Below are 25,137 nucleotides of genomic sequence, written 5' to 3'. Positions count from 1 at the left end.
CTCACTCTGGTCTCCCCAAAACCTTCCCTGGGGAACCCCCAAGACTCAGATGCCCTGAGTCTCACCACAAAGGGAAATAACCCACTTTCCTTCCCCCTCTTTACCTCCTCCCAGATTTCCCCGCCCTGGGTACTCTAGGAATTCCCTGCTTCAAGTCCTTGAAACACAAGTACCGAGAGATCAATCTCTCTCTCCCCTCACCGAGAGGGTATGCAAAGTCAGGCTTAGTAAATCTAACACAAAGAGATTCTCTCTTCCCCCCTGTCTTCTTCCTCCCACCAATTCCCTGGTGAGCTGCAGACACAATCCCCTTGACCCCCACTAAAAAAAAAAAATCCACAGGTCTTAAAAAGAAAGCTTTATATAAAAAGGAAGAAAAAGACATAAAATGGTCTCTGTATCAAGGTAACAATATACAGGGTCAATTGCTTAAAAGAAAAAAATGAATAAATAGCCTTATCCAAACAGAATACAATTTAACACATTCCAGCAACTACACACATGTAAATGCAAAAAAACAATATAAACCTATTGTCTTACTATCTTTGTACTTACAACTTGGAAACAGAAGATTAGAAAGCCTGGAGATAGAAAGATCACTCTCAGAGCCCAGAAAGAGAAGAGACCAAGAACAAAGGACTCACACCCAAAACTTCCCTCTACCCAGATTTGAAAAAGTCTTGTTTCCTGATTGGTCCTCTGGTCAGGTGTTTGGTTCCCTTTGTTAACCCTTCGCAGGTAAAAGAACATTAACCCTTAGCTATCTGTTTATGACAGTGTCTTGTTTGGTGATCGCTGTGCTTGTGGCCCACCTCGGTCCTGCTGGGGCCGCCCTATTGGCTGGGGTTGGATTTGTAAGAAATGCTTCCTGACCAGCTGTGCTTACGAGAGAGACAAGGTCCCCGTTTTCAGGGGCTGCTCATTTCTCTGGCCCAGAGCAGTGTGTCCTCCACAGCAGAAGGTTGCATCTAGGAGGATGACTCCAGGTGGTGAGTTGCTTGCCTTCCTCCCTCCTTTTTCTCTCTCTCTTTTCTCTTCTCTAGTACGTTGGCCAACACACACCCTCTATCTCTCTGTGTCTGTCCTTGCCTTTCCTTGTGCTGTCTCCCTTTGTAAGACACGGGCAGGCATGCTAGGTTTGCATCCCCAGAGGCCAGATCTCGGGAGCCATGGAGAGGTAGGAGCGGATGAAAAGCATGCGGGGCAGCGGACGCTAAAGTGGAGCTGTGACTGTCTGTGTTTATTCAGTCTCCATTCGTCGAGTGGGGCTGATGTAGATGGGACTGGAGCGGGAGGCTTGGATGAGGGCAAGATTCAACGCACCGGTAGATCTCTGTGTAGTGATCGTTCTTGCTTGGCTTTATTAGTTTGCAGAGGAATCGTCCAGGAGCCCAACCGGACAAGAATATGGCAGAAGTGGACCTGAGCAGCCTGGACATCCTTCTAAGGAGACATGAATAGTCCTCATGTTTCCGCTTTCTGCATCACGGGCTATGAGTAAGAGGTCAGTGCTTTGAATTCCTGATCTGTAGTCGCTGTAGTTTTCTTCACAGGCCATGTCCTTCCTCGTTGGGTACGAGGCTCCGGGATTAAGGCTGGAGAAGGCACAAGAGTCTCTGAGGAAAGTGAGTATTTTGGGTGCCGTTACAATGGGTGCCTTCTTGTTGCAGTTGTAACGTAGTAATGGGAGATGGGTTGAGGGCTGAGCGGTGGGATATGGGAGATGTGAAATGAAGAGGCTGGGTGACATTGCAGACAGAGATGCTAATTTGTTTTTGTTTTTCCCCCGTCTGCTGCATTTAGTACCAAGGAAAATGAAGTCGCGCATCAAAGTCTACTGCTCTGATGCGATGGAAAGCGAGCAAGAGCGTCGAGACTCTGACCATTGTTGATGCCACGCAAAAGCTGTCCATCTGGAAGCCGAGGAGATGCTGCTGTCAGCGAGATAAGTGTCTGGTTTGGGGAGGGCTCTGCTCACGCCCAACACGAGTCCAGGTAGGGAAGCCCAGTACGGTAAGGCTGGGTTTGTATGAAAAGGTTCCTGACTAGCTGTGGTCACGAGGGAGAAAAGGTCCCTGTTTTCAGAGGTTGCTCATTTTTCTGGTCAGGAACAGTGTCTCCTGCACAGGGGGAGGTTGGATCCAGGAGGATGACTCAGGTGGTGAGTTGCTTGCTTTCCTCCCATTTGTCTCTCCCTTCTCTAGTGTGTTGGCCAACTTTCTCACTCTCTTCCCTCTCCTCTCCTCGTGTTGTCTCACTTCCTAAGACACGGGCAGACATGTTAGGTGTGCATCCCTACAGGCTAGGTCTCGGGATCCATGGAGTAGCGGGAGCTGATGAAAATCATGCGTAGCAGTGGCTGTTGGTATTAACTCTGTCTCTGTTGATGGAGTGGGGCTGAGGTAGATTGGGTTGGAGAGGGATGCCAGGTTGAGGGCAAGATTCGAAGCACCAGTATTGCTTTGTGTAGTGATGGCTCATGCTTGGCTTTTGCAGCTGCTCTTCCAAAGCAATTTTCCAGGAGTCCTAGACTGAGGAGAAAGTGGCAGAAGTGGACATGAACAATCCTCAGCTTTCTGACTCCCGCACAACTGGCTGTGAGTAAGCAGTCAGTGGTCTGAATTCCTCATCTGTGCTCGCTGTAGTACTCTTCTCAGGCCTTGTGCTTCCTCGTTGAGTGCGGGGCTCTGTCAGATTACGCTGGGGAGGGGCCAGAGTCTGCTGTGCAGAGTGATTATTTCGGGTGCCGTTGGAAGGGGTGCTTTTTAGTTGTTGTGCTAAAGGCATAATGGGGGGGAGGGTTTGGGGCGGAGTACTGCCGCGTGGGAGAGGTGAATAGAATGTTTCCCACTCTGATGATAACTGTGATTAATGTGCATAAATATTTGTTAGGCCTCAACCTTCTGGAAATTGTGTGAAGCGAGTACAGATGAATCCTGCAAGAATAAGTGTAATCTAACTAGGAAGCTTTGTAGAGTAAAAAGGAAACTCTGTAAAGGTAGATACAGACCTGTGGTTACTATGCTCTGCAACCAAATATCTCTTGAATCTCATTTGAGTCTAGAGTCTTGAGTCTAGAAAATTAAACACTATTAGCCCCATAGAAAAGAGATGACCTGAGCACAGGTGCACAGTTCATAAGATCAAGACAACTGCACATACCACACGGAAACATTTGGCCGCCTTCATTGGTTGATGTGTTTTGAAACATGGCCAGCAAATACCATATAAATAAGATGCAGAGGCGCAAGTGTGTTTGTGTGTGTGTGTGTGTGTGTGTGTGTGTGTCACTCTTTGTCAGGCTCATATACACCCCTTGAACCAAAGGGACTTGCTCTTCACTGACTGACTATGCCTGGCAGTGCAGGAAATGGTCAACTGAAGGTAATGTATCTTTGGAAGAACTCAGGGTAAGTTTTTAAAGTGAAGAGGTCTGGTTATGCTCGTGCTGGTTAATCTTAAGTCTGTATTAATACTGTAGTTTAGTTATATTAGTAAATTGTTGAAGTTGTTTAAAGATTGTAATAGTCAATAGTTGATCAATATATAATAACTGTATATGTTTTTGTGCCTTGCTGGGAATGGGTACAGTGCTGGTGAACCTAGTAGCTTTGCATGTCGCTGTGCCTGTCTTTTATATAAGTTACCATCATAAAAGTCAATAAATGCTTATGAGTTGTTATACAAAGTTATAGGTAGGTTAAGGTTAGTAAAATATAGTTAGTCCATGTATTAATATTGCATATAGAATTGTATTTGTTGGGGTGGGTGCAGTACATGTAAGGTTACTAGGCAATCAGTAATAGTAGCATTGCATGCGCTTGTAACTATTTTCAATATTATTTACCTTTTATATGTGCACTTATAGGAATAGGCAGTTATTGCATAATATTACTTGTACTTGTGCTTGTCTCCAGTATAATTTGCCATTTGTATTAATCCTCACTCAGTGCTGGTCTTTAATTCTGTTTTTCTTATTCTATCTGTGTTGCCTTTATAGTCATAAGTCATTAAAAACCTTTCTGGAGGAATAATTAATTGCTTAGTTTCTGTTTTGCAGACACTATTCAGCCTCTTTACATCTGTGTTGGGTGGTGGGAAGTAGCAATCACCCAGAGCCCCACTAGGACCCTGACGTGAGCCCCCCTAGGGCTCTGACATCTGCCTCCTCCTTCCATTAATCTCCACAATAACTTTGTTTTTCCTTCTTGTGCTGGGTTTAGTACCCAGGGAAAAGAAATCAAACGTCAGTCTACTGCCCTCGTGCGATGTAAAGCGAGTGAGAGCAGTGAGCCCACGAGCATGGTTGATGCACGTGAGGAGCCATCCAGTTGGCAGTGGAGCAGTTGCTGTGTCTGTGAGATGAGTGTCTGGTTTGGTGAGTGCTCTGCTCAGGGCCCCCCTGGCTCCAGGTAGGGTTGCCCCATTAGCTGGGCCTGGGTTTGTAAGAAATGGTTCTTGACCAGCCATGCTTACAAGACAGACAAGTCCCCATTTTCAGGGGATGCTCATTTCTCTGGCCAGGAGCGGTGTGTCTTCCGCAGCAGAAGTTTGCATCTAGGAGGATGACTCCAGGTGATGAGTTGCTTGCCTTCCTCCCACTTCTTTCTCTCTGTCTCTCGTTCTCTTTTCTAGTGCATTGGCCAGCTTTCTCACTTTCTTTCCTCTCCTCTCCTCTCCTCGTGCCATCTCCCTTTGTAAGACACGGGTAGGCTAGCTAGGTGTGCATCCCCAGAGTCCAGGTCTTGGGAACATAGAGAAGTAGGAGCAGACGAAAAGCATGCGAGGCAGTGGGTGCTAAAGTGGAACTGTGACTATCTGCATTTACTTGGTCTCTGTTCATCGAGTGGGGCTGATGTAGACTGGACTGGAGAGGGCAGCAGGGATGAGGGCAAGATTTGCTTCCTCGTTGGGTACGGGGCTCTGTGAGATTACGGCTGGGGAGGGGCCAGAGTATGCTGTGCAGAGTGATAATTTTGGGTGCTGTTGTAAGGATTGCTTTTTGGTTGTAATGCTAATGGTGTAATGGAGAGGGTTGAGGGCGGAGAACTGCCGTGTCACCATTTGCTACACCCACAATTTCCCATCCCTGGATCAATGGGAGAGGGAGTTGTGACAGATGGCTTGGACTTTGTCAGAGTTTCAACCGGTGTTCCCTCTAATTTTTCCCACTCATGTGGAAGGAATTTTGTTATGTGCACCAATATGGAGGTGATGTCAGACATCACCTCCATATTGGTGCACATAACAAAATTCATGTGGCAGGGTGGGGCCAAGGGGTTCAGAGTGTGGGACGGGGCTCAGGGCTGGGGCAGAGTATTGGGGTGTGGGGGAGTGAGGGATACAGCTGGGGATGCAGGCTCTGGGGTGGGGCTGGGGATGAGGGACTCAGGGCTGGGGTGCAGGGGGTGAGGGCTCCATCTTGGGGTGTGGTCTCTGGGCTAGGGATGAGGGGTTTGTGGCCAGGCTGCCCTGGGACTACAGGAAGGGGGGGAGAGGACTCCCCGCAGCTCTCTCTCTCCGCAGCAGCACCTGGGCTGGGGGGAGAGGCACCTCTCCCTAACGCGGCAGCTCCAGGGCTGGGGCCACAGGATAGGTGCTTCTTCCCTGGCTGCAGCAGATCCGGGGCTGGGAGAGAGGCGTATCTCCCTGCTGCAGCCCTGAGTGCCTGTACAGTGCTTAATATGCTGCTGCGCAGCTTAGAGGGAACTTAGGTTCAGCTTGTGGGAAATCACTATCTTAAATGGTGACATTCATAAAATTTAGATTTTTCTAATTTAATGCACTTTTCATCTAAATTAGCAAAATCTTGTTTTACCTGTGTGTAAATTTTAAAAAGAGGTTCCACAGGAGCAATGGCCATCTGCCCCTCCTCTGGTCTAGAGGTAGAGATTCTGGCCCACCAGCAATTCTAGCACCAATGAAGTCATGTGATCATAAAAACAGACTTGATAATGTTTTGTTTTTAATAATGTATTAAATATGGTAAATGAGAGTCACAGTAAAACCCTAGGAAGTGTTATAAGAAGATATGAAGGGTTTCAGAGTAGTAGCTACGTTAGTTTGTTTCCGCAAAAAGAACAGGAGTACTTGTGGCACCTTAGAGACTAAGACATTTATTGTAGTATAAGCTTTCATGGGCTACAGCCCGCTTAATCGGATATGAAGGTTTCTTGAGAATTAAAGAATTAAAAGGTATGAAACTCCCTTTCCTGGAGGTGGCCAGTTCAGGCAAGTGGAACAGCTGAGCAAACCAATTAGTGAACACCTCTGTGCAGATGTGTCACTTGTATGTACACACCTGAATGGAGACTGTGAGTATTTAAAGAGCAGGGTGTATTGTGGGGGAGCGGGAAGGTGTCAGAAACTCATTATATCATTTCAGAGAGGGAAGAGCAGCCTTGTCTAGACCTTCCCCACCCCCCAGCCTTCCTTTTGCCCCTGTTACTGTACGTGATCAGCTTGCTCCAGCACCCTCAACAGGAAAGTAACAGGTTCTACTGGGGAACGTTTTATAACGCTACAGCAGCCGGGGGGCTCTTGCTGTGGCCCAGGTATGATGTTCCAGGCTGCAATCCTGTCTAGTGCGGGGCTGTGTCACCTGACCTGCAATGGGGGGTGTACCTCACAAGACCGGCGCTAGGGGTTTGAGCGCCCTAGGCGCATGGTAATTTCGCCGCCCCACGCGCTGGTCTCACGGCTCCAGTGGAGCTGCCGCAGTCGTGGCTGCAGGCGGTTGGCTGCTCCGCAGCTCTGGTGGAGCTGCCTCAGTCGTGCCTGCGGGAGGTCCACTGGAGCCACGCGAGCAGCCGACCGTCCGCAGGCACGACTGCGGCAGCTCCACCGGAGCCGCCTGCCGCCCCCTCTGGCAAAACGCCGCCCACCAATAATCCTGGCGCCCTAGGCAATTGCCTAGGCCGCCTAAATGAAAGCGCCGGCCCTGGTGCCTCACCATGCTGCTCTGTTATAGCGCTGACTTGGGAGCTCACAAATAGCCTGTTGGCGTGCTGCTCCCCCCTCTCCTCCCAAGTGTCTGTGCATGGCTACAACTCTGATCCCAGAGCTTGTCAGCACTCACTAGTCACACTTTGCTTCCATCAGACCTGGGCTACCACATGCAGAGTGACCCCAACACACTCCCTGTCCTGAACTTTACGTCAAAAACGTGTTGTGCACTGTCCAGCCCTCTCTGGGACAGGCCAGATAGATTAGGTCTGTTGTACCTCTAGGAGGTCAATGTACAAAAATCTGCCACCTTGTGGATTATTCCATTTACAGTTCACAATACTGGATTAGTTTTGGTTCAAGAATAAACAAGTTTATTTAACTACATAGAGAGGTTTTAAGTGAACACAAGTAATAAGGCATTAAAGAAGAAATGGTTACAAGAAAAAATAAAGATTAAATGTTTTCTAAACTTAACAAACTAGGCTTGTGAAGTCCCTTCTTACAGGTTCCAGTAATTATTGCTGTCCAAACTCTCAGGCCAGAATCTGCTTCCAGGATCCAGCAGCTGTTTCTCTGGTCATAGGTGAAAGGAAGATGAGGAGGGAGAGAGAACTTGGATGTTTTGCCCTTCACTTTTATAGCTCAGTCACCCTTTGAAAAACATTTTCCTGAGTGTTCACGTTAGGTGAAGTTCTTTCTTGCTGAGAGCAAGGAGACATGGATTTTGGTGGAAGAAGGAGGCTTTGTGCTGTTTCTGTTCATCTGTGTATGCTGCTTCTTTCTTCCCCCGCTTGTCCTCTGTGGAATCTGTTTACAGCTGAAATGCAAATTGAGGCAAACACACATCCCTTTCTTTAGGACAGGTGTGCTTGACCAGTTCCACCTAATCAGGCTACGTGAATTGGAACTTGTGCTTTTAATACCCTCTAGGTGGAATTTCATAACTTTACATAGACTGTAGCTACAGCCATTTTACCAAGATAGTACTGATCACTGAGTTTCAAATGCTTCCTCAGAGGCATATTTTGTCCAAAGATTGTTACAATAGTGTGTAGGGTGTGAATACAGGGGTGCATTTGGTCACAGCGGGCTGGGAATTATCCATTTGTGGAGGGCTCTCTAACCATACCCTTCCCTGGAAATTGCCAGACAATGAAGGGAAGGAGAGAATTCTTGCTCCGATTCCGAATTGCTGGAAATCCCAGGCTCGCTGGAATTTATCTGCTTCACCACAGCCCCTCGCTAGGTTCTCTAGGTGGCGTCTCATTGCTTCACATTAAAGCTGCTGCCCTTTGAGTCTTTATGTTCTGGGGTGTTTGCTGTCATGAGTGATTGCACCGGCTTGGGCAGGTGCTGGGCAAGGTGAGGGTTATAAAGTTCTGATGAAGTAAATAAAATTACTCTGTGACAAACAGTGGCATTTGTCCCTTAAAGTGTGAAATAGCAACCAGGGGTCACTGCCCAAATGCGGGGGAGGGGGATGGATGGACACACATGGCACTGTCCCACCTGCGACACCCCAGCATCTTGAGTCCCCAAATCCTTGTACCTGCCATCACTCATTAACAGTGCCTCCTTCCACTCCTTACAGCAGTCCAGGCTGCAGAAAGTTGATGTGCGGGAGATCACAATATAGCGCATGGAGAGTCTGCAACAGAGCAACACCCTGGATAATGACTCCCTGGCCCCTCATAGTCTTCCATTGGCTGGGGAGGATCCATCTTGGGGGAGGGTCTGTCTGCCCAAATGCAACCCAGAGGGAGGGTCTACACCTCCTATCAGGCTCAGTGAGATGCACTCTCTTGCCCCCCCCCGTGGTCTTCTATGAGTCATACAGGATCTGTCTGCCCCAGGCATGGTCCATGCCATGCTGAGGAGAGTTCATGCTGCCTGCCAGGCTCAAGGTGTCACTCCTCCCACATCTTCATGGGGAGTTTGGGGAGATTCTTGTTGCTGTAACGGGATCACAGAGCACGAGTGGCTGGTTGAGTATCTTCAGGGCTATGGGATCTGGACCCGAGAGTCTTGGCTTTGGATTCAAGAGAAAAGGGGCTGAGACTAGAGATGCCCAGAGACGCACTGTCACCCTACAGCTCCAGTACTGCAGCACCCAAAAGTCTCACTCAGGTCTGGGCCTCATTGTGTTGGGCGCTGCATGGAAAATCGGAGAGAAACAGATGTCTGGAGATGGATAGATGAGCATCTCTGGCATACAAAGGAGAGATGGAGAGGGGTGTGTGGGGGGGGCATATGGAGGACAGATGGTGATGCTGCAGGCTGACAGGTTTGTGGGTTTGGCTGGTGGCTGATTGCCACAGCAGCTCCTGCCGCCATATGCTGTGCTGTTTCTGATGCTGCTCTATCTCTTGCAGCCGGCACCAAGCAGAACCTGGCCACAGAGCACCACTACAGCGATGGCTACAGCAGGTGTCCTATATGCCAGAGCTGCTCAGGGACGAAAAAGCATGTGGGCTCCTGGCTACTGAACAACCTGCCCCACATCTCACCCTCTCCTGTTCCCAGAGTAGTCTGCTCACAACAGAAACAAAGACCAGCCCCCAACTGGCCTGGCGCCCACTGCCCCTAATGTGGAAAGCCTGATGTCTGGTGGGGGAAACATCCCAGCATCTCAGCTGTAGTGTCAGGACTTACTATTACAAACGTCTCTCTGTCCCAGTTTCCAACCTGTTGCGGTTACTGACACCTACATGGCAAGTTTTTGCTGTCCTGCTGCAATTTGCTACCCCCACAATTCAGCGGGCCTGGGTCTAGGAGTAGCGATTTGTGACAGATGGGGTAGGTCTTGTTGCAATGTACTACTTCTGGGAAATCTCTATTTGAAATTGGGACACTCATGAAATTAGTTTTCTAACTGAATACATTTTTCTAAATTAGAAAACATTTGTGTTATTGATATCCAAATTTAATATAGAGATTTCATGGAGTAGGAAACTGACAGGGCAGACGCCATCCGTCACCCATTGCTACTCCTGGACCAGGGCTGAGGCAACCAAGGAACTCAGGCACCATTGAAGTTATATGATCACAAATAATAGCCTGACATTAAAAAACAAAAAAAAAAAAGTATTAAAATCTGTAATTTACTATGTCACAATAAAAACATAGGGGATGTTGTTATAATAATGACATTAATGCTTTTGAAAAGTCAGTAAAAGGAATTAAACTACATTTACAGGAAATTATGATACACAATGGTCAACTCAAGCAATTAGAACAGCAAAAAAGACAAACCCTGAGCTGTCACCTGCTAACCCTAATTCCAAACCCTAACTCCTGTTCCCCTAACCTTTGATCCTAGCCCACACCACAACCAACCAACCCTGACCCCTCCCTTCACGCTAGGCAACCCAACCCTGCACCCTAACCCTTCAACTAACCCTGATCCCCGATCATCACCCTATTATATCATAACACCCACCCTGCCCATAATCCTAACCCCTTAACTCTAACCCACCTTTGAACCCAAACTCTTACACAACCTAATCCCTAAAGCTAATCCTAACCCTTGCATTAAGCACAACCCTCTAACCTGCCTCAAGAATCCAAACCCCTTGCCTCCGCATAATCCAAATCTCCCTCTCAACCCCTAACCCTTTCCAAACCTAATCCACACACTAAACTTAACTCCCCCTTACCCTCACCCTAATCCAACCCCTAGACCCTGACCCTGTAATCCCAACCCTCAACCCCCAATTTTCCCCCTCCGTGGATGGCACCGTACTCTTCCCAGTGGGGGGGCTGACTTAGGCTAGAGAGAAAATTGGGGGCCTGCACTCCCCCTTGCCACAAGGCCCCACCCATCTCTATGACTCTGCTTCCTGCTGCTCTTAAGTGCCAGCGCTGCCCCGCCCTCTGCATTGCCCTCCTCATGGCCAGGTGGTGGCTAGAGCCAGCCATTGGGGAGTGACTGATGTGCTGGCTGGTGCCAGGAGATGGGCAGCTGGGCTGCTCCTGTCATCTTCTCCTGCTGCTGCTCTTGGCTCCTGGGGCTGCGGCTGATCCTCAGCTTCCCGCCGCCTTTTGACTGCTTGCAGCCCCCAAGAGCTGCCCGAGTAGGGGAACTTGGCTCTGGCAGAGCCCTCAGGGAGCATCAACCACAGGCGGCAGGCCCAGGAGCCTGGGGCAGAGTGGGTTTGTTTGGGTTGCTGTGGGGCACCCTGAACCCACCGCATGCTCTGGGCTGCACATAGTTAAGTGGGGACTTCTGCACTGCTGCTGGTGGCAGCCCTGTGATCAGAGCTGGGTGGCCAGAGGGTTGGCTACTGAACCAGGTTGGCTACTGAAAAGTGTCTCCCCCATTGAGGAGCAGTGACACCCGGCGGCCAGTCAAGGTACTGCACAGTGTGGTGTTGTCCATGGAGCAGCGGTGACACCAGGTGGCCAGTTGGGGTAATGCACAGACGGTGTTTCCGTTGCAGCGACAGTGACACCCGGTGGTCAGTCAGGGTATTGCATAGAAGGTATTTCCCTTGGCACAGCAGTGACAGCCAGTGGCCAGTCGAGATAATGCACAGAATATCTCCCATGAAGCAGCAGCGACACCCGGTGGCTAGTCAGGGTAATGCAGAGAGTATGTTCCCCTTGGCATAGCATTGACACCTGGTGGTCAGTTGGGGTAATGCACAGGTGGTGTTTCTATTGGAGCAGCAGTGACAGCCCGTGGCCAGTCCCGGTAATGCCTAGAGTATGTCTCCTTGGAGCAGCAGTGGCACCCGGTGGTCAGTCAGGGTAATGCACTGAGCACATTTAGTTGGCGCAGCAGTGACATGCAGTGGGCACTTGGGGTAATGCACAAGGGTTCCCTTGTACTAGTAGTGACACCTAGTGACCAATAGGGATGATGCACAGACAGGGGTTCTCTTAGAGGAGCAGTGACACCCGGTGGCCAGTGAGGGTAATGCACAGAGCATGCTTCCCTTGGCATAGCAGTGATACCTGGTGGCCAGTCAGGGTAATGCACAAAAGGCGTTTCCCTTGGCACAGCAGTGACAGCAGGTGACCAGTCAAGGTAATGCACCCATGAAGCAGCAGTGACATCCAGTTAAGAACATAAGAATGCATGATACGCCCACATCTCGAATACTGTGTACAGATGTGGTCTCCTCACTTCAAAAAAGATATTCTAGCACTAGAAAAGGGTCAGAAAAGGGCAACTAAAATGATTAGGGGGTTGGAGATGGTCCCATATGAGGAAATATTAAAGAGGCTAGGCCTCTTCAGCTTGGAAAAGAGGAGACTAAGGGGGGATATGATAGATGTATATAAAATCATGAGTGATGTGGAGAAAGTGGATAAGGAAAAGTTATTTACTTATTCCCATAATATACAAGAACTAGGGGTCACCAAATGAAATTAATAGGTAGCAGGATTAAAACAAATAAAAGGAAGTTCTTCTTCAAACAGCACACAGTCAACTTGTGGGACTCCTTACCTGAGGAGGTTGTGAAGGCTGGGATTATAACAATGTTTAAAAGGGAACTGGATAAATTCATGGTGGCTACATCCACAAATGGCTATTAGCCAGGAAGGGTAAAGAATGGTGTCCCTAGTCTCTGTTCATCAGAGAATGGAGATGGATGGCAGGAGAGAGATCACTTGATCATTGCCTGTTAGCATCACTCCCTCTGGGGCACCTGGCATTGACCACTGTTGGTAGACAGATACCAGGCTAGATGGACCTTTGGTCTGACCCGGTATGGCCGTTCTTATGTAGGGTAATGTAGAGAGTATGTTCCCCTTGGCACCACAGTGACAGCCGGTGGCCAGTCAAGGTAATGCATGGGGGGAGGTCTCCCATGGGGCAGCCGTGACACCCAGTAACCAGTTGGGGTAATGCAGGGGGCCAGCAGATGTAGTATCAGCCTCTTGCCATTTGCTGGGGTGGGGGAGCGGGTGAGGGGGGGCTGGAGAAAAAAATTGAGAGACTGCAACCCCCTCATCACCTGGCTTCACCTGCATGGGGGGTATGCCTCTGCTCCTCAGTTAAAGGCCAGGCTCATCTCCTCTCCCCCTGGCCAGGATTTGCAGCAATATCATTTTTATTAAAATAAAATAGGAAATGGGATTTAATTCAAGTCCATACAAATAATCTAAATCTGTCCAAGTTTTAGTATTAAATCCCAAATCCTCTTAAATAGCCCATCAGAAATCAAAATTTGGAACTGTAAACAATGCTTAATTTAAAACATAAACATTAAGAAAAACTATTTTGTTTTTAAAAACAAAATTTAATAAATGTTATAAATTATCAAAAAAGACTGCTACTACGGGATGATAAAATAAATAATCCCTACAATTAAAACCACCTATAAATCAATTGAATAGCTGAATACTGGCCAAATCTTTATAAAAATATGCAGAACTAGGTCAAAACCAGTATTGCATGTCAGATATTCCAATCCAGCAAACATCAATTAAAAGCTCCATCTCAATTTACAAAAAAAAGCCAGTAAACCAAAACAGTCAGCCTTAAACAAACCCGCACATAAGTGAATTTAAAGCTGTACCAACATTGGAACAAACTATGTAATTTTCTAATTCTAACGTCTTGTTTCACCCAGGAGGGAAAGTGTTTTGTAGCCCCAGTAACCGTGCTGTCACGCCAGCATTTCTTTCACTCAATAAAGTTTTTACCAAATATAAGTTGCCCTTAACGTTGTCTAACAGAAATTCTAATTGTATCTTTGCAATAATATCCCAAGTATGCAAGTACGTCCCCTCAGAGCAGCACCACATTCCTCAACTGCTAACGCAAGTGACTAAGTGATACTCTTCTGCTAGAATTCTAGAGATGCATTTGCAAACCCTGGGGCCTGAAGCTAATGGGAGAAAGGTCAGTGAGCGAGCTTGGAGCTCTCCGACGCCACCTGCTGGATAGCAGAGGGAATTGACCGAGTGATGTACTAGCTAATTTAAATATCAACGTTGTTTTCTGGTGTCAGGCTTCCACTGCTGGAGATCAAGGGGAGTGACTGAGGGTGGCATATCTTATTTCAGTATTAAGAAGTGGCAGTTTGGGGACAATTTGGGGTAAGTTTTGGGGTTGGGACCCATATTTTTAGTGTAGCTCATTAGGAGGGTGCCACTGACTGAGGGTGTGGTCACCCTGAACTGGAAGCCTGTAGTTTGACGTGGTGAAGGCGCGCTGGGCGCTTTGAATAAACTAAAGAAGAGACATTACATAAAATTACAGAAAACCGGTGTTGTGCCAAAACAATGTTTCCTGGTGGTTCTGGGGCTAAACCTCTGGTTTGTTACCTGGCTGTGTTGGGGGGTGTTAGTGCCCACGGCTTAGGCACGCTACGTGAGGGTGGCTCTGGGTGACTGACCGCAGAACGGAGGAGCGTGAGGGAGCGCTTGAGGTGCGCGGCAGAACCTGGACTGGAAGGCAGCGTGGGGCCGGTTAGTGCCCGCTGGGGAGTGTGAGACATGCTGCTCTGTTACGGGGGTGGAGGGGTGCTGACAGGCTGGCCACTTGAGAAGACCAGAGCTGCGGTGCTGGCTTGCCCGGCGTTTTCTGAAAGCTGATCTCCCATTGGGTCCTCACTAAGTGATGTTTTCTCACAGCTAATCTCCCATTGGGTCCTCACTAAGTGATGTTTTCTCACAGCTAATCTCCCATTGGTCTGTGCCTGGGTGACGCTTTCTGAAAGCAAAGCTGGGCGCAGCCGTCAGGCCCTTGTGCAGTCAGCGCTCAGCGCAGGCCTGCGAGAAGCAGATAGAGGCCGAGTGGTGTCGATTCCGGCTGCCCGGGCGGAGGAACGGAGACCCCCAGCAGCGGGCGCTGCCGTCCTCACTTGCGAAGCCGCAGAGCTCAGGGAGTTCACTGGTTGCACCTGCTTGTGTGCTAGTGTTTTCTGGCAGCCAATGGGCTGTCGCTAGGAGATGTTTTATGACTGAGCTGGCAGCCAATGAGCTGTCAGTGTCACTAGGTGATGGTTTCTGACCGAGCTGGCAGCCAATGGGCTGTCACTGCCTGGGGGTGGAAATTGCTGCTGCAGACACCTGTTGCTCAGAAACTTCTCCAAGCCCCGGGACCGTTTGCAGTCGCTGAAGGGAGGCGGGAAATCTCCAGGCTGGAGTGAAGGATCCAGTGGGCAGCGAACCCGCCACAGGCCCATGGGCACAGCCACTGCCGCGGGGAGTTGGACCAAACTCCCTGCTTTGCGCTAGGCGCTGCCAGTGAACACGTGCAATGATTGTAGCTGCAGAATCCGCTCCCGTGCGTGTGAGCGAAGTCCCTGTAGCTGGGAGGCCAGTGGAAGCAGGATTCCTGGGGTTTTCCAGTGTGGGAGTTGGGAACTGGGCTCCGGGTTGGAGCGGTGTCGGGCTTAGGTTCGGAGCTCGCAGTTAGGGTTGGGAGGAGGATTGGGCACAGTTTGGGTTAAGGGGTTTAGGGTTGGGGACCAGGTTATAGGGTGAGCAATTTTTGGTTCAATATGGGTTCCGGAAGAGGAGTGTGTTAAAAATTTGTGTTGGGGGTTAGATTTTGGCGGGAGGATTTGGCCAACAGCAGCAGCATAGAAGTGTCCCAAAGACGTGGAGCGGAAGGACCCCCAGCCGCCGAATGCTCAGAGGAGGAGCGCTGCCACCTAGGGCAGCAAAAACCATGGCGCCACTCCTGACTATGGTGTAACAGTGCCATGGTGCTAGAGAGAATATGATGAGACATTTCCCACTCCTGAGACACCAGGGTCCCCACCTGTTTGCGTCGCTGGCTGCCTGGCTCAGCTGGGCCCTGGGCTGCAGCTCCAGCTGGATGTGGGTGGGGACAAGTGGGGTTTCTTAGCCTCAGTCTCTGTGCTTAGTAAGCTGCTTTGGGTACAGGATTTGAGGAGGTTCGAGGGACCCCGCCCCCTGGCCAGAGCATTGCGTCTCAAGAAAGATGAGACCTGTGGAGGCTGTGGAGCAGGTGGTTAAGCAGCCGGGAGACCGCATGCTTGTACATCCCTGAGCAGCAGGGTGTGCATTGCATGTAGCACGAGTGTAGCACTGCGAGGGCAGTTTCTGCTGGCTGGATGGTGCAGAAAACGGGTCCAGAGGTGACACGGCCAGCAGCCATGAGCTGAAGCTACCAACTTAGCAGTCTGTGACATTACCATCCATCCCTTCAGCCCTGTCCAACCCTTCAGCCATCCATGCATCCTCCTGTATGCCATATACATTGCTCCATCCATCCACATGCCTTACACACTCATCTCCATGTGCATCCCTCTGTCTCTCTGATTGGCCATGCAGTCCTCAGCACAATAAGACCCGGACCTTGAATAAGGCTTTTGGGTGCTGCAGTAATGGAGCTGGACGTGATAGTATGGGTGTGGGCAGCTCTAGTACCAGCCCCACTTCTTCTACGCCCAAAATCTCTAGAAAGATGCTGTGTGTGTGGAAAGACCAGCCCCCCCTGAGCCTGACAGGCAGGTCACAGCCTTCTCAGTACAGCACTGTCACTGTTGGTCCATGGAGGAAATGCTCTGTGCATTACCCCACGTGGCCACTCAGTGTCACTGTTGTTCCATGAAGGAAATGCTCTGTGCATTATCCGAAGAGGCCACACAGTGCCACTATTACTCCATGTGGGAAATGCTCTGTGCCTTAGCCCTAATGGCCACACAGTGTCACTGTTGCTCCTTAAAGAAATACTCTCTACATTATGCTGCATGACTACCCAGTGTCACTGTTGCTTCATGAAGGAAATCCTCTGTGCCTTACCCTGTGTTGCCACCCAGTGTCACTGTTGCTTCATGAGAGAAATACTATGTGCATTACCCCAAGTGACCACCGAGTGTCACCGTTGCTCCATGAAGGAAATTCTCTGTGCGTTACCCCGCATGGTCACCCAGTGTCACTGTTGCTGCATGCAGGAAAAGCTCTCTACAGTACCTCTCGTGACCACAGAGTGTCACTGTTGCTCCATGAGGGAAATGCTCTGTTCATTATCTGGCATGGCCACCCAGTGTCATTCTTGCGCTATGAGGGATATGCTCTGTGCACTACTGCGCATGGCCACCCAGTGTCACTGTTACTACATGAAGGAAATGCTCTGTACATTACCTGGCGTGGCCACCCAGTGTCACTGTTGCTGCATGAAGGAAATGCTCTATGCATTACCCTAAGTGACCACACAGTGTCACTATTACTCCATGAGGGAAATGCTCTCTGCATTACCGCACATGGCCACCGAGTGTCACTGTTTCTCCATGAGGGAAATGCTCTATGCATTACCTCACGTGGCCACACAGTGTCACTCTTCATCCATGAAGGAAATGCTCTGTACATTACCTGGCGTGGCCACCCAGTGTCACTGTTGCTGCATGAAGGAAATGCTCTATGCATTACCCTAAGTGACCACACAGTGTCACTATTACTCCATGAGGGAAATGCTCTCTGCATTACCGCACATGGCCACCGAGTGTCACTGTTTCTCCATGAGGGAAATGCTCTCTGCGTTACCCCGTGTGGCCACACAGTGTCACTCTTCATCCATGAAGGAAATGTTCTGTACATTACTCCAAGTGGCCACACAGTTTCACCATTACTCTATGTGGGATATGGTCTGTGCATTACCCTGTGTTAACATCCAGTGTCACTCTTGCTTCATGAGAGAACTGCTCTGTGCATTATCCCAAGTGGCCACACAGTGTCACTATTACTCCATGAGGGAAATGCTCTGTTAATTAGGTCTAATGGCCACACAGTGTCACTGTTGCTCCTTAAAGAAATCCTCTGTGCATCACACTGCATGGCCACACAGTGTCACTGCTGATCCATGAAGGAAATCCTCTGTGCATTACCCTGCGTTGCCACCCAGTGTCACTGTTGCTTCATGAGGGAAATGCTCTGTGCATTACCCCTTGTAGCGACACAGTGTCACTGTTGCACCATGAAGAAAATGCTCTGTGCATTACCCCGTGTGGCCACAGAGTGTCAGTGTTGCTTCATGAAGGAAATCCTCTACGCATTACCCGTATGGATACCTAGTGTCACTATTACTCCAGGAGGGAAATGCTCTGTGCATTTCCCGACATGGCCACCTAGTCTCAGTGTTGCTTCATGAGGGAAATGCTCTCTGCATTACCGTGCATGGCCACCAAGTGTCACTATTGCTCCATGAATAAAATTCTTTGTACGATACGCCACGTGGCCACCCAGTGTCACTGTTGCTACATGAAGGAAATCCTCTGTGCATTACCTGGCGTGGCCACACAGTGTCACTGTTGATCCATGAAGGATAAGCTCTGTGCATTTCCACACATGGCCACAGAGTGTCATTGTTGCTTCATGAAGGAAATCTTCTGTGCATTACCCCATGTTGCCACCCAGTGTCACTAGTACTCCATTAGGGAAATGCTCTGTGTATTACCCCCTGTGGCCACACCGTGTCACTGTTGCTCCTTAAAGAAATACTCTCTGCATTATACTGCATAGCCACAAGGTATCACTGTTTCTCCATGAAGAGAATGCTCTGTGCATTATGCTGCATGGGCACCCAGTGTCACTGTTGATCCATGTAGGAAATTTTCTATGCATTACCCCACGTGGCCACCCAGTATCACTGTTGCTTCATTAGGGAAATGCTCTGTGCATTACCCTATGTGGCCACACAGTGTCACTATTGCTCCATGAAGGAAAGGCTCTCTGCATTACTGCGCATGGCCACCGAGTGTCACTGTTGCTCCATGAAGGTAATTATTTGTGCGCTACGCTGCGTGGCCACCCAATGTCACTCTTGATCCATTAAGGAAATGCTCTGTACATTACCCCAAGTGGCCACACAGTGCCGCTATTACTCCATGTGGGAAATGCTCTGTGCATTAGACCTAATGGCCACACAGTGTCAGTGTTGATCCATGAAGGATAAGCTCTATGCATGACACTGCATGGCCACAGAGTGTCACTGTTGCTTCATGAAGGAAATCTTCTGTGCATTGCCCCATGTTGCCACCCAGTGTCACTATTACTCCATGAGGGAAATGCTCTGTGCATTACCCTGCATGGCCACAAAGTGTCACTGTTGCTCCATGAAGAAAATGTTCTTTGTATTACCCTGCATGGCCACACAGTGTCACTGCTGATCCATGAAGGAAATCCTCTGTGCACCCTACATTACCACCCAGTGTCACTGTTGCTCCATAAGGGAAATGCTCTATGCATTACCCCAAGTGGCCACACAGTGTCACTATTACTTCATGAAGGAAATGTTCTGTGTATTACCCCATGTGGCCACACAGTGTCACTGTTGCTACATGAAGGATATTCTCAGTTCATTACCTCATGTTTCCGCCCGGTGTCACTGTTGCGCCATGAAGGACATGCTCTGTGCATTACCCCATGTGGCCACACAGAGTCACTGTTGCTCCATGAGGAAATACCCTGTGTATTTTCCCGCATGGCCACACAGTTAGTGTCCCCAACACATTCCAAGAGCTCATTGGACACTTTGTGTCTGTTTGAATTCCTTTTCTAACAGGTGTCTGGGTAGTTGAAGTCCCATGTCTTCCCCCCCGTCCCATTACTAATTGTGTTTTGAATATTTCTCTTATTTGCATGACAGAGTCAAGAACATCCATCTGCGAGGAAAGAGCCGGGGGGAATTGTGATGTGACGTGACTGTCCTGTTCTGATACGTCCCCTTCATGCCCTGACAGGCTGCAGTGTCACGTCCCATCCTCCCAGGCAAGAGAGATGGCTGCCGTGGGGCCAGCTCAGGTAGGGATTATCGAGCAGTTGCTGGTGGGCTCCTGTTGGTGGCAGAAAGGCAGTAAAGCCATAGGAGGTGGGTACTTCTGGGGGTGGGGGAGGTGAGAGGGGGCAGGAAATACCCAGGGTGGAGAAAGGGATGGGGAGAGGGCGTGACAAACGGGCTGGGATTAGTTTATGGTGAGGCCTAGATTCTAGCAACAGACCCAAGGGATTTGTGGGTGGCAATTCCCTAATTTGTCAGTTGTCACGGTGTTCCCGGGTAATGCTCTGGAACTGCACCATACGAGGGCAGTCGGGACTCTGGGGGAGCCTCCTCTCTCTGAGCAGACTGTCACCAGGGCTTCAACCTTCCTGGGTCTGACCTCGAGCATTCACAGCAGCCCCTTCCGCACGGTGGCTTCCCACAGCGAGTCTGCCCAGGTGGGGTCCTGGGGAAGCCAGAGGGCCCTGCTCCCCAACTCCGCAGTGAGACGTGACTCTCAGCCAGCCAGTAAAACAGAAGGTTTATTAGACGACAAGAACACGGTCCAGACCAGAGCTTCTAGGTACAGGAAACAGGAGCCCTAAGTCAGGTCCATCATGGGAGGGTTAGGGAGCCCAGAACCCAGGTCTGGGCCTCCCTCCATTTCCCCAGCCAGCTTGAAACTGAAACTCCCTCCAGCCCCTGCTCTGGCCTTTGTCTATTTCCTGGGCCAGGAGGCCACCTGATCTCTTTGTTCTCCAACACCTTCAGTTGGCACCTTGCAGGGGAGGAGGGGCCCAGGCCATCAGTTACCAGGAGACAGGATGTTGGCCATTCTCTGTGCAGACACCATCACACTGGCCCCCTAGGGCTCTACAACAATCACACACCTTGGTCCCCCCACCAAGATACTTAAGAAAGGCATAGGGGAAACTGAGGCATCCCCAATATTCAGAGACAACATTAAGAACATTCTCACTTTGGCACAGTGGGCCTGTTGGCGGCGGAAGGGCAGTAAAGACATAGGAGGTGGGTGCTTCTGGGGGTAGTCAGGAGGTGGGTGGGGGCAGGAAATACCCAGGGTGGAGAAAGGGAGAAGAAGAGGGTGTGACAAACCATCTGGGATTTGTTTATGGTGGTGCCTAGATTCTAGCAACAGACCCATGGGGTTTGTGGGTGGAAATTCCCTAATTTGTCAGCCCCCCCTGGACTGGGCTGGGGAAATGTACCAGCCTCCAATGCTGGAGTCTGAACCTACTAGCCAGAGGGCAACCGCCAGTGAGGCCCGGGGAAGACACCCCATCCCATCCCATCCAAGTGCTGGCACTGGGGAGGCTGTTGGGATATCTGCCAGAGGCTCTATCACCTGTATCAGCCTCTGGCAGGTAGGTGAGTGTTGAATGTTCAGACCCCTCCCATCTCTCTCTGCTAGAAGGGGCGAGGGGCGCGCACTCCCTCTCTCTCTCTTCCCCCCTCCCCCTGATGCCTCCTGTCTGTTCTGATGGGGAGGGAGTGTGATCCTGCCTGCCTGCCTCCCAGAGCTTCCATGTGATTGGCCCTCTCCCCTGTGACCGGTGGGGTTGTCACTGGGCAGCAGGTGCAGAGTGGGGGGCTCTTTCTCTTTCAGGGGCTGGTGACTTTCGAGGAGGTGGCTGTGTATTTCACCAGGGAAGAGTGGGCTCTGCTGGACCCCGCTCAGAGAGCCCTTTACAGACATGTCATGCAGGAGAACTACAAGAACGTAACCTCGCTGGGTAAGGATTCCCATCCCCTCAGTTCTTAGAAGGGGAAATGAAGAGTTAAGGTTCACAATACACCCTCGGCGTTGCCCTGTTTCAGCGACACCCCGAGAGGCCAGTGAGACGCAGACCAGCGCTCTGCCCTCCCCGCTACAGAACACTTTGGGAGCAGAGCACAGGCGCAGGACAGTGCAAATGCTGACACCATCTCTTTGCTAAGGCAAAACTTGGGGTTAGGTCCGATGTAGGGAACAGAAGCTGCCTCCCCCCGGCCTGCGCTCAGATCCTGATCCTACTGCACACAATCCATCTTGGACTTTCATAATGTCACCACCCCTTTACCCTTCCAATGAGGATTCCTTCTGAGTCCTTGCCTTCACTTACCCCTCACTGAGCCCCAGGGACCCCAGGCATGTATGGCACCAGCCTGCTGACAAACCTTGTGGCAAGAACACACCCTTGTGCGCCTTTATTGATGCTGCCTGCACCACTCTGCACTGAAATGAGGAATACTTGTTCCTTCCAGTTTCACGTGCACCTCTCTCGGTGTCACAGTTCTGCCAAGCTAGTCCCTCCACTGTTCATGGAAAGCTACAGCTGGCACAGTGCACGCTGCTGGAGTGCCTGCAAATAAATGCTGGTGTTCACATCTGAGGGACACAATGCACAATGGCATGTGCTAAGTCCTTCCTTCTGTCAATCAAGACATTTTAAGGCCAAGGGAGACTATTTGGTCATCTAGTCTGACCTCCTGTGTAATACGGGCCAAGAGAGGTTGTGGGATCCTGGTCACTGGAGGTTTTGAAGAAGAGGTTAAACCGATGGTCTGTGTATACTTGGTCCTGCCTCACGGCTGAAGGATGGACTAACTGACACCTTGAGGTCCTTTTACCCCATGTGTTTCTGTTATTTTATGATTCATGCTCCTAGCCCTTCACTTTGACCTTGTCTCCCTCTGGAGAATGGGGGCTTTATTTAGTAGGTTTTTTAATGAAAAATAAGCATGGGTCAGCTTCCCTCTCAATGTGCTTTGTTACTGACTGGGTGTGAAGGAGTGAATTCCTCTCCTGGGATGGAGGTGTAATTCCTGTTGAAGTAGCATAGACCTGTCTCCATTTACATGGAAACACGATCGAGAACTGTCCACGTATGAATGCAGCACAATGGACAATGCAAAGCCTCTCTCATGTGGCTGTAAATACCTACTGGCTGCAGCACCCCAGAAGAGACGGTGTTTATAAGGAGTCTGAAATCATTGAGACTCACTGAGGTGCCATCATGACACACAAGGGTGCTGCCTCCGAAATGCCCTGTCTCAGAGTGGTGGAGCTGTGGGGAACACCCTTCCAAACAGCAAAGCCTCGTAAGTAGCACGTACTGGGATGTTTGCGCTGCCTTTGGGAGATACCCTCCCAGACTGGGTCCCCAGACTGGCCTTGGTGGCCTGTATGTAACTGCAAATATGTTGTAGATTGAGCTGGAGCTCAGTCTCTTAAGCCTGAGCTGCAGTGTTTACACCAGCGGTATGTGTACCCCTGGGGTACTCAGAGATCTTCCAGAGTTACTACAGCAAAATCACTAGCCAAGTCAGTACAGAGTAAAATTTCATACAATGACTTGTTTATACTAATCTATATAATATACATTGAAATGTAAGTACAATATTTATATTCCAGTTATTTAGTTTATAATGATATGGTAAAAATGAGCAAGTCAGCAATTCATGGTGTGCAGTGACACTTTTGTATTTTATGTCTGATTTTGTAAGCAAGTAGTTTTTAAATGAGGTGTAACTCGGAGGTACGCAAGACAAATCAGACCCCTGAAAGGGGCACAGTAGTGTGGAAAGCCACCGGTCTACACAACTATTTTTAACGTGCTAGCACCTACAGTGGAGCACCCATAGGGAGACACATCTCAAGAACCATTGTTACTGCACAAGTTGAGTAACTTCTTCTTTTGCATGTTATCTGATCTCACTGGTTTTCTTTGCCCTGAGCAGTGTTCCCACTTTTCAAACCCGATGTCATCTCCCAGCTGGAACAAGAGGAAGAGCCGTGGGCCCCAGATTTCCAGGGCTCAGAGGAAAGAGAGATCCTGAGAGGCAGCTGCATGAGTGAGGGATCATTAAACCTACTCAGCTGTTGAAGGAAACAGCTGGGATTCCCAGCAAAGACCTTGTGAGGTCTCTGGGTTCAGGGTGGTCCTCAGCAGGTGTCCTATCCTCAAGGCAGATACTGTTCCTGGCTTCCTACCCATCCTAACTCCTGGCAGTAGTTCTCTCCCCAGACTCCCTTCTCTCTGAGTGTTTCAGTGGGAACTGGATGCAGAATTGATCCTCTCCTCTCTCACTGTTGGAGAAAAATCAGGGACTGAATTTCCCCATCTCCAGCTACTGTCTTGGCTTGTCCCCCCTTTTCCCTTTCGGTTTCTGAGGTTTTCCTTTCTCTGTCCCAGCAGGTGAGGGGATGGTGAGAGAGACTGTGGAGCAGACGCCTCAGCAGGAAGAGGAGCAACTGGAAGCACATGGGGCGTTGTTGCAAAGATGCAAAGGGAGTGTGTCCAGGTGTTGCGAGCAGGGAAAAGGCTCTCAGGGGCAGCACAGGCCAGAGAAGCGTCAGGGGAACCAGCCAGTGCAGAAAGTTGGAATATCTGTTCACTATCGGGAAACTCACAAAGGCCTCAAGGAAGCCACGGCCTGGCAGAGAATCCTTACGGGAGAGAGAAATAACACGGGCTTTGAGAGTGGGAAAAAGTTCAGGAGGTGCTCACACCATCAGAGAATCCACACTGGAGTGAGACCCTATGGATGCTGTGTGTGCGGGAAAACCTTCGCTCAGCGCTCACACCTTATTTGCCATCAGAAGATGCACATGGGGGAGAAACCCCGTGGATGCTGTGAGTGCCGGAAAACCTTCACTCGGAGTTCAGGCCTTATTCGCCATCAGAGGATCCACACAGGGGAGAAACCCTATGGATGCTGTGAGTGCGGGAAAACCTTTACTGAGAGCTCGCACCTTATTTGCCATCAGAGAATCCATAGGGGGCAGCGCCCCTATGGATGCTGTGACTGTGGGAAAACCTTCACTCAGCATTCAAATCTCATTGCGCATCAGAGGAGTCACACAAGGGAGAAACCCTATAAATGGTATGAGTGTGGGAAAACCTTCTCTTGGCACTCAGCCCTTATAAAACATTGGAGGATCCACACAGGTGAGAAACCCTACAACTGCCGTGAGAAACCCTATGGATGCTGCGAGTGTGGGAAAACCTTCGCTCCGAAATCTGGCCTTATTACACATCAGAGGATCCACACAGGGGAGAAACCCTATGAATGCCATGAGTGCGGGAAAACCTTCCATCACAGCTTTTCTCTTATGTATCACCAGAGAAGGTGCAAGGGAGATAAACACCATGAAAATCTTGTCTAGGACTCAGGAAAGATTTTTTTCCCCCTTTTCCTAATTCCAAAGTAGTGAACTTTAAGGCAGCATTTGTGGCATCTCAGCTCCCTCGCCACTGAACACAACCTCCATCACTTTTCCTAGTGTAACCAATTTTGGAGCATCACGTTTATACTTTTCCTCCCACTGCAGTGATTGTTAGTCACCAGGTTCCCCCATTAGGGACAGATTGCCTCGTTCCCAGATTGCACTGGGTTCTGCTGAATAGCAGTTGTGTCTTGTACTCTTTTTCCTCAATGTAAATATAACAGAGAAGGCGCGGGGATAGAGGGTGTGATAAAGTGGGGATTTTCCCTTGTTATGT

General features: G+C 49.7%; 1 protein-coding gene and 2 long non-coding RNA genes across 6 annotated transcripts; all 3 read left to right on the top strand.

Annotated features, from left to right (window-relative positions):
- Positions 1–823: 823 nt before the first annotated feature.
- Positions 824–2,307, top strand: LOC115636600. The gene is made up of 3 exons (XR_003996999.1): positions 824–986; positions 1,368–1,504; positions 1,804–2,307. It is a non-coding gene; the product is annotated as an uncharacterized LOC115636600 (long non-coding RNA).
- Position 2,308: 1 nt separating this feature from the next.
- LOC115636601 lies at positions 2,309–9,399 on the top strand. The gene is made up of 3 exons (XR_003997000.1): positions 2,309–2,597; positions 3,302–4,378; positions 9,321–9,399. It is a non-coding gene; the product is annotated as an uncharacterized LOC115636601 (long non-coding RNA).
- A 10,064-nt stretch (positions 9,400–19,463) lies between these two features.
- LOC115636681 (zinc finger protein 436-like) lies at positions 19,464–24,834 on the top strand. 4 transcript variants are annotated; one of them, XM_030537070.1, is made up of 3 exons: positions 19,464–19,741; positions 23,372–23,485; positions 23,827–24,834. In XM_030537070.1, exons 1-3 carry the CDS (start codon positions 19,651–19,653, stop codon positions 24,798–24,800), a joined length of 1,179 nt encoding a protein of 392 aa, XP_030392930.1. In that variant the 5' UTR covers positions 19,464–19,650; the 3' UTR covers positions 24,801–24,834. The 4 variants fall into 4 exon arrangements, with proteins under 4 accessions (XP_030392930.1, XP_030392931.1, XP_030392932.1 ...); XM_030537071.1 differs by having other exon boundaries at positions 19,465–19,741; positions 23,830–24,834; XM_030537072.1 differs by lacking the exon at positions 19,464–19,741 and adding an exon at positions 22,652–22,732.
- Positions 24,835–25,137: the final 303 nt, after the last annotated feature.

This window comes from Gopherus evgoodei, chromosome 17 (assembly GCF_007399415.2).
Source record: "Gopherus evgoodei ecotype Sinaloan lineage chromosome 17, rGopEvg1_v1.p, whole genome shotgun sequence".
NCBI classification, from domain to species: Eukaryota; Metazoa; Chordata; order Testudines; family Testudinidae; genus Gopherus; species Gopherus evgoodei.
The sequence above is the reverse complement of the archived record's forward strand: the minus strand, read 5'-3'. Positions and strand labels throughout refer to the sequence as shown.

Bases quoted from the DNA above. Each gene is read 5' to 3' on its own strand.
- LOC115636681 (XM_030537070.1), top strand. From the start codon at position 19,651: ATGGCTGCCGTGGGGCCAGCTCAGGTAGGGATTATCGAGCAGTTGCTG. The intron at 19,742-23,371 runs GTGGGTACTTCT...TGCCCTGAGCAG, and splicing joins AGGCAGTAAAGCCATAGGAG to TGTTCCCACTTTTCAAACCC. The intron at 23,486-23,826 runs GTGAGGGATCAT...TCTCTGTCCCAG, and splicing joins CCTGAGAGGCAGCTGCATGA to CAGGTGAGGGGATGGTGAGA.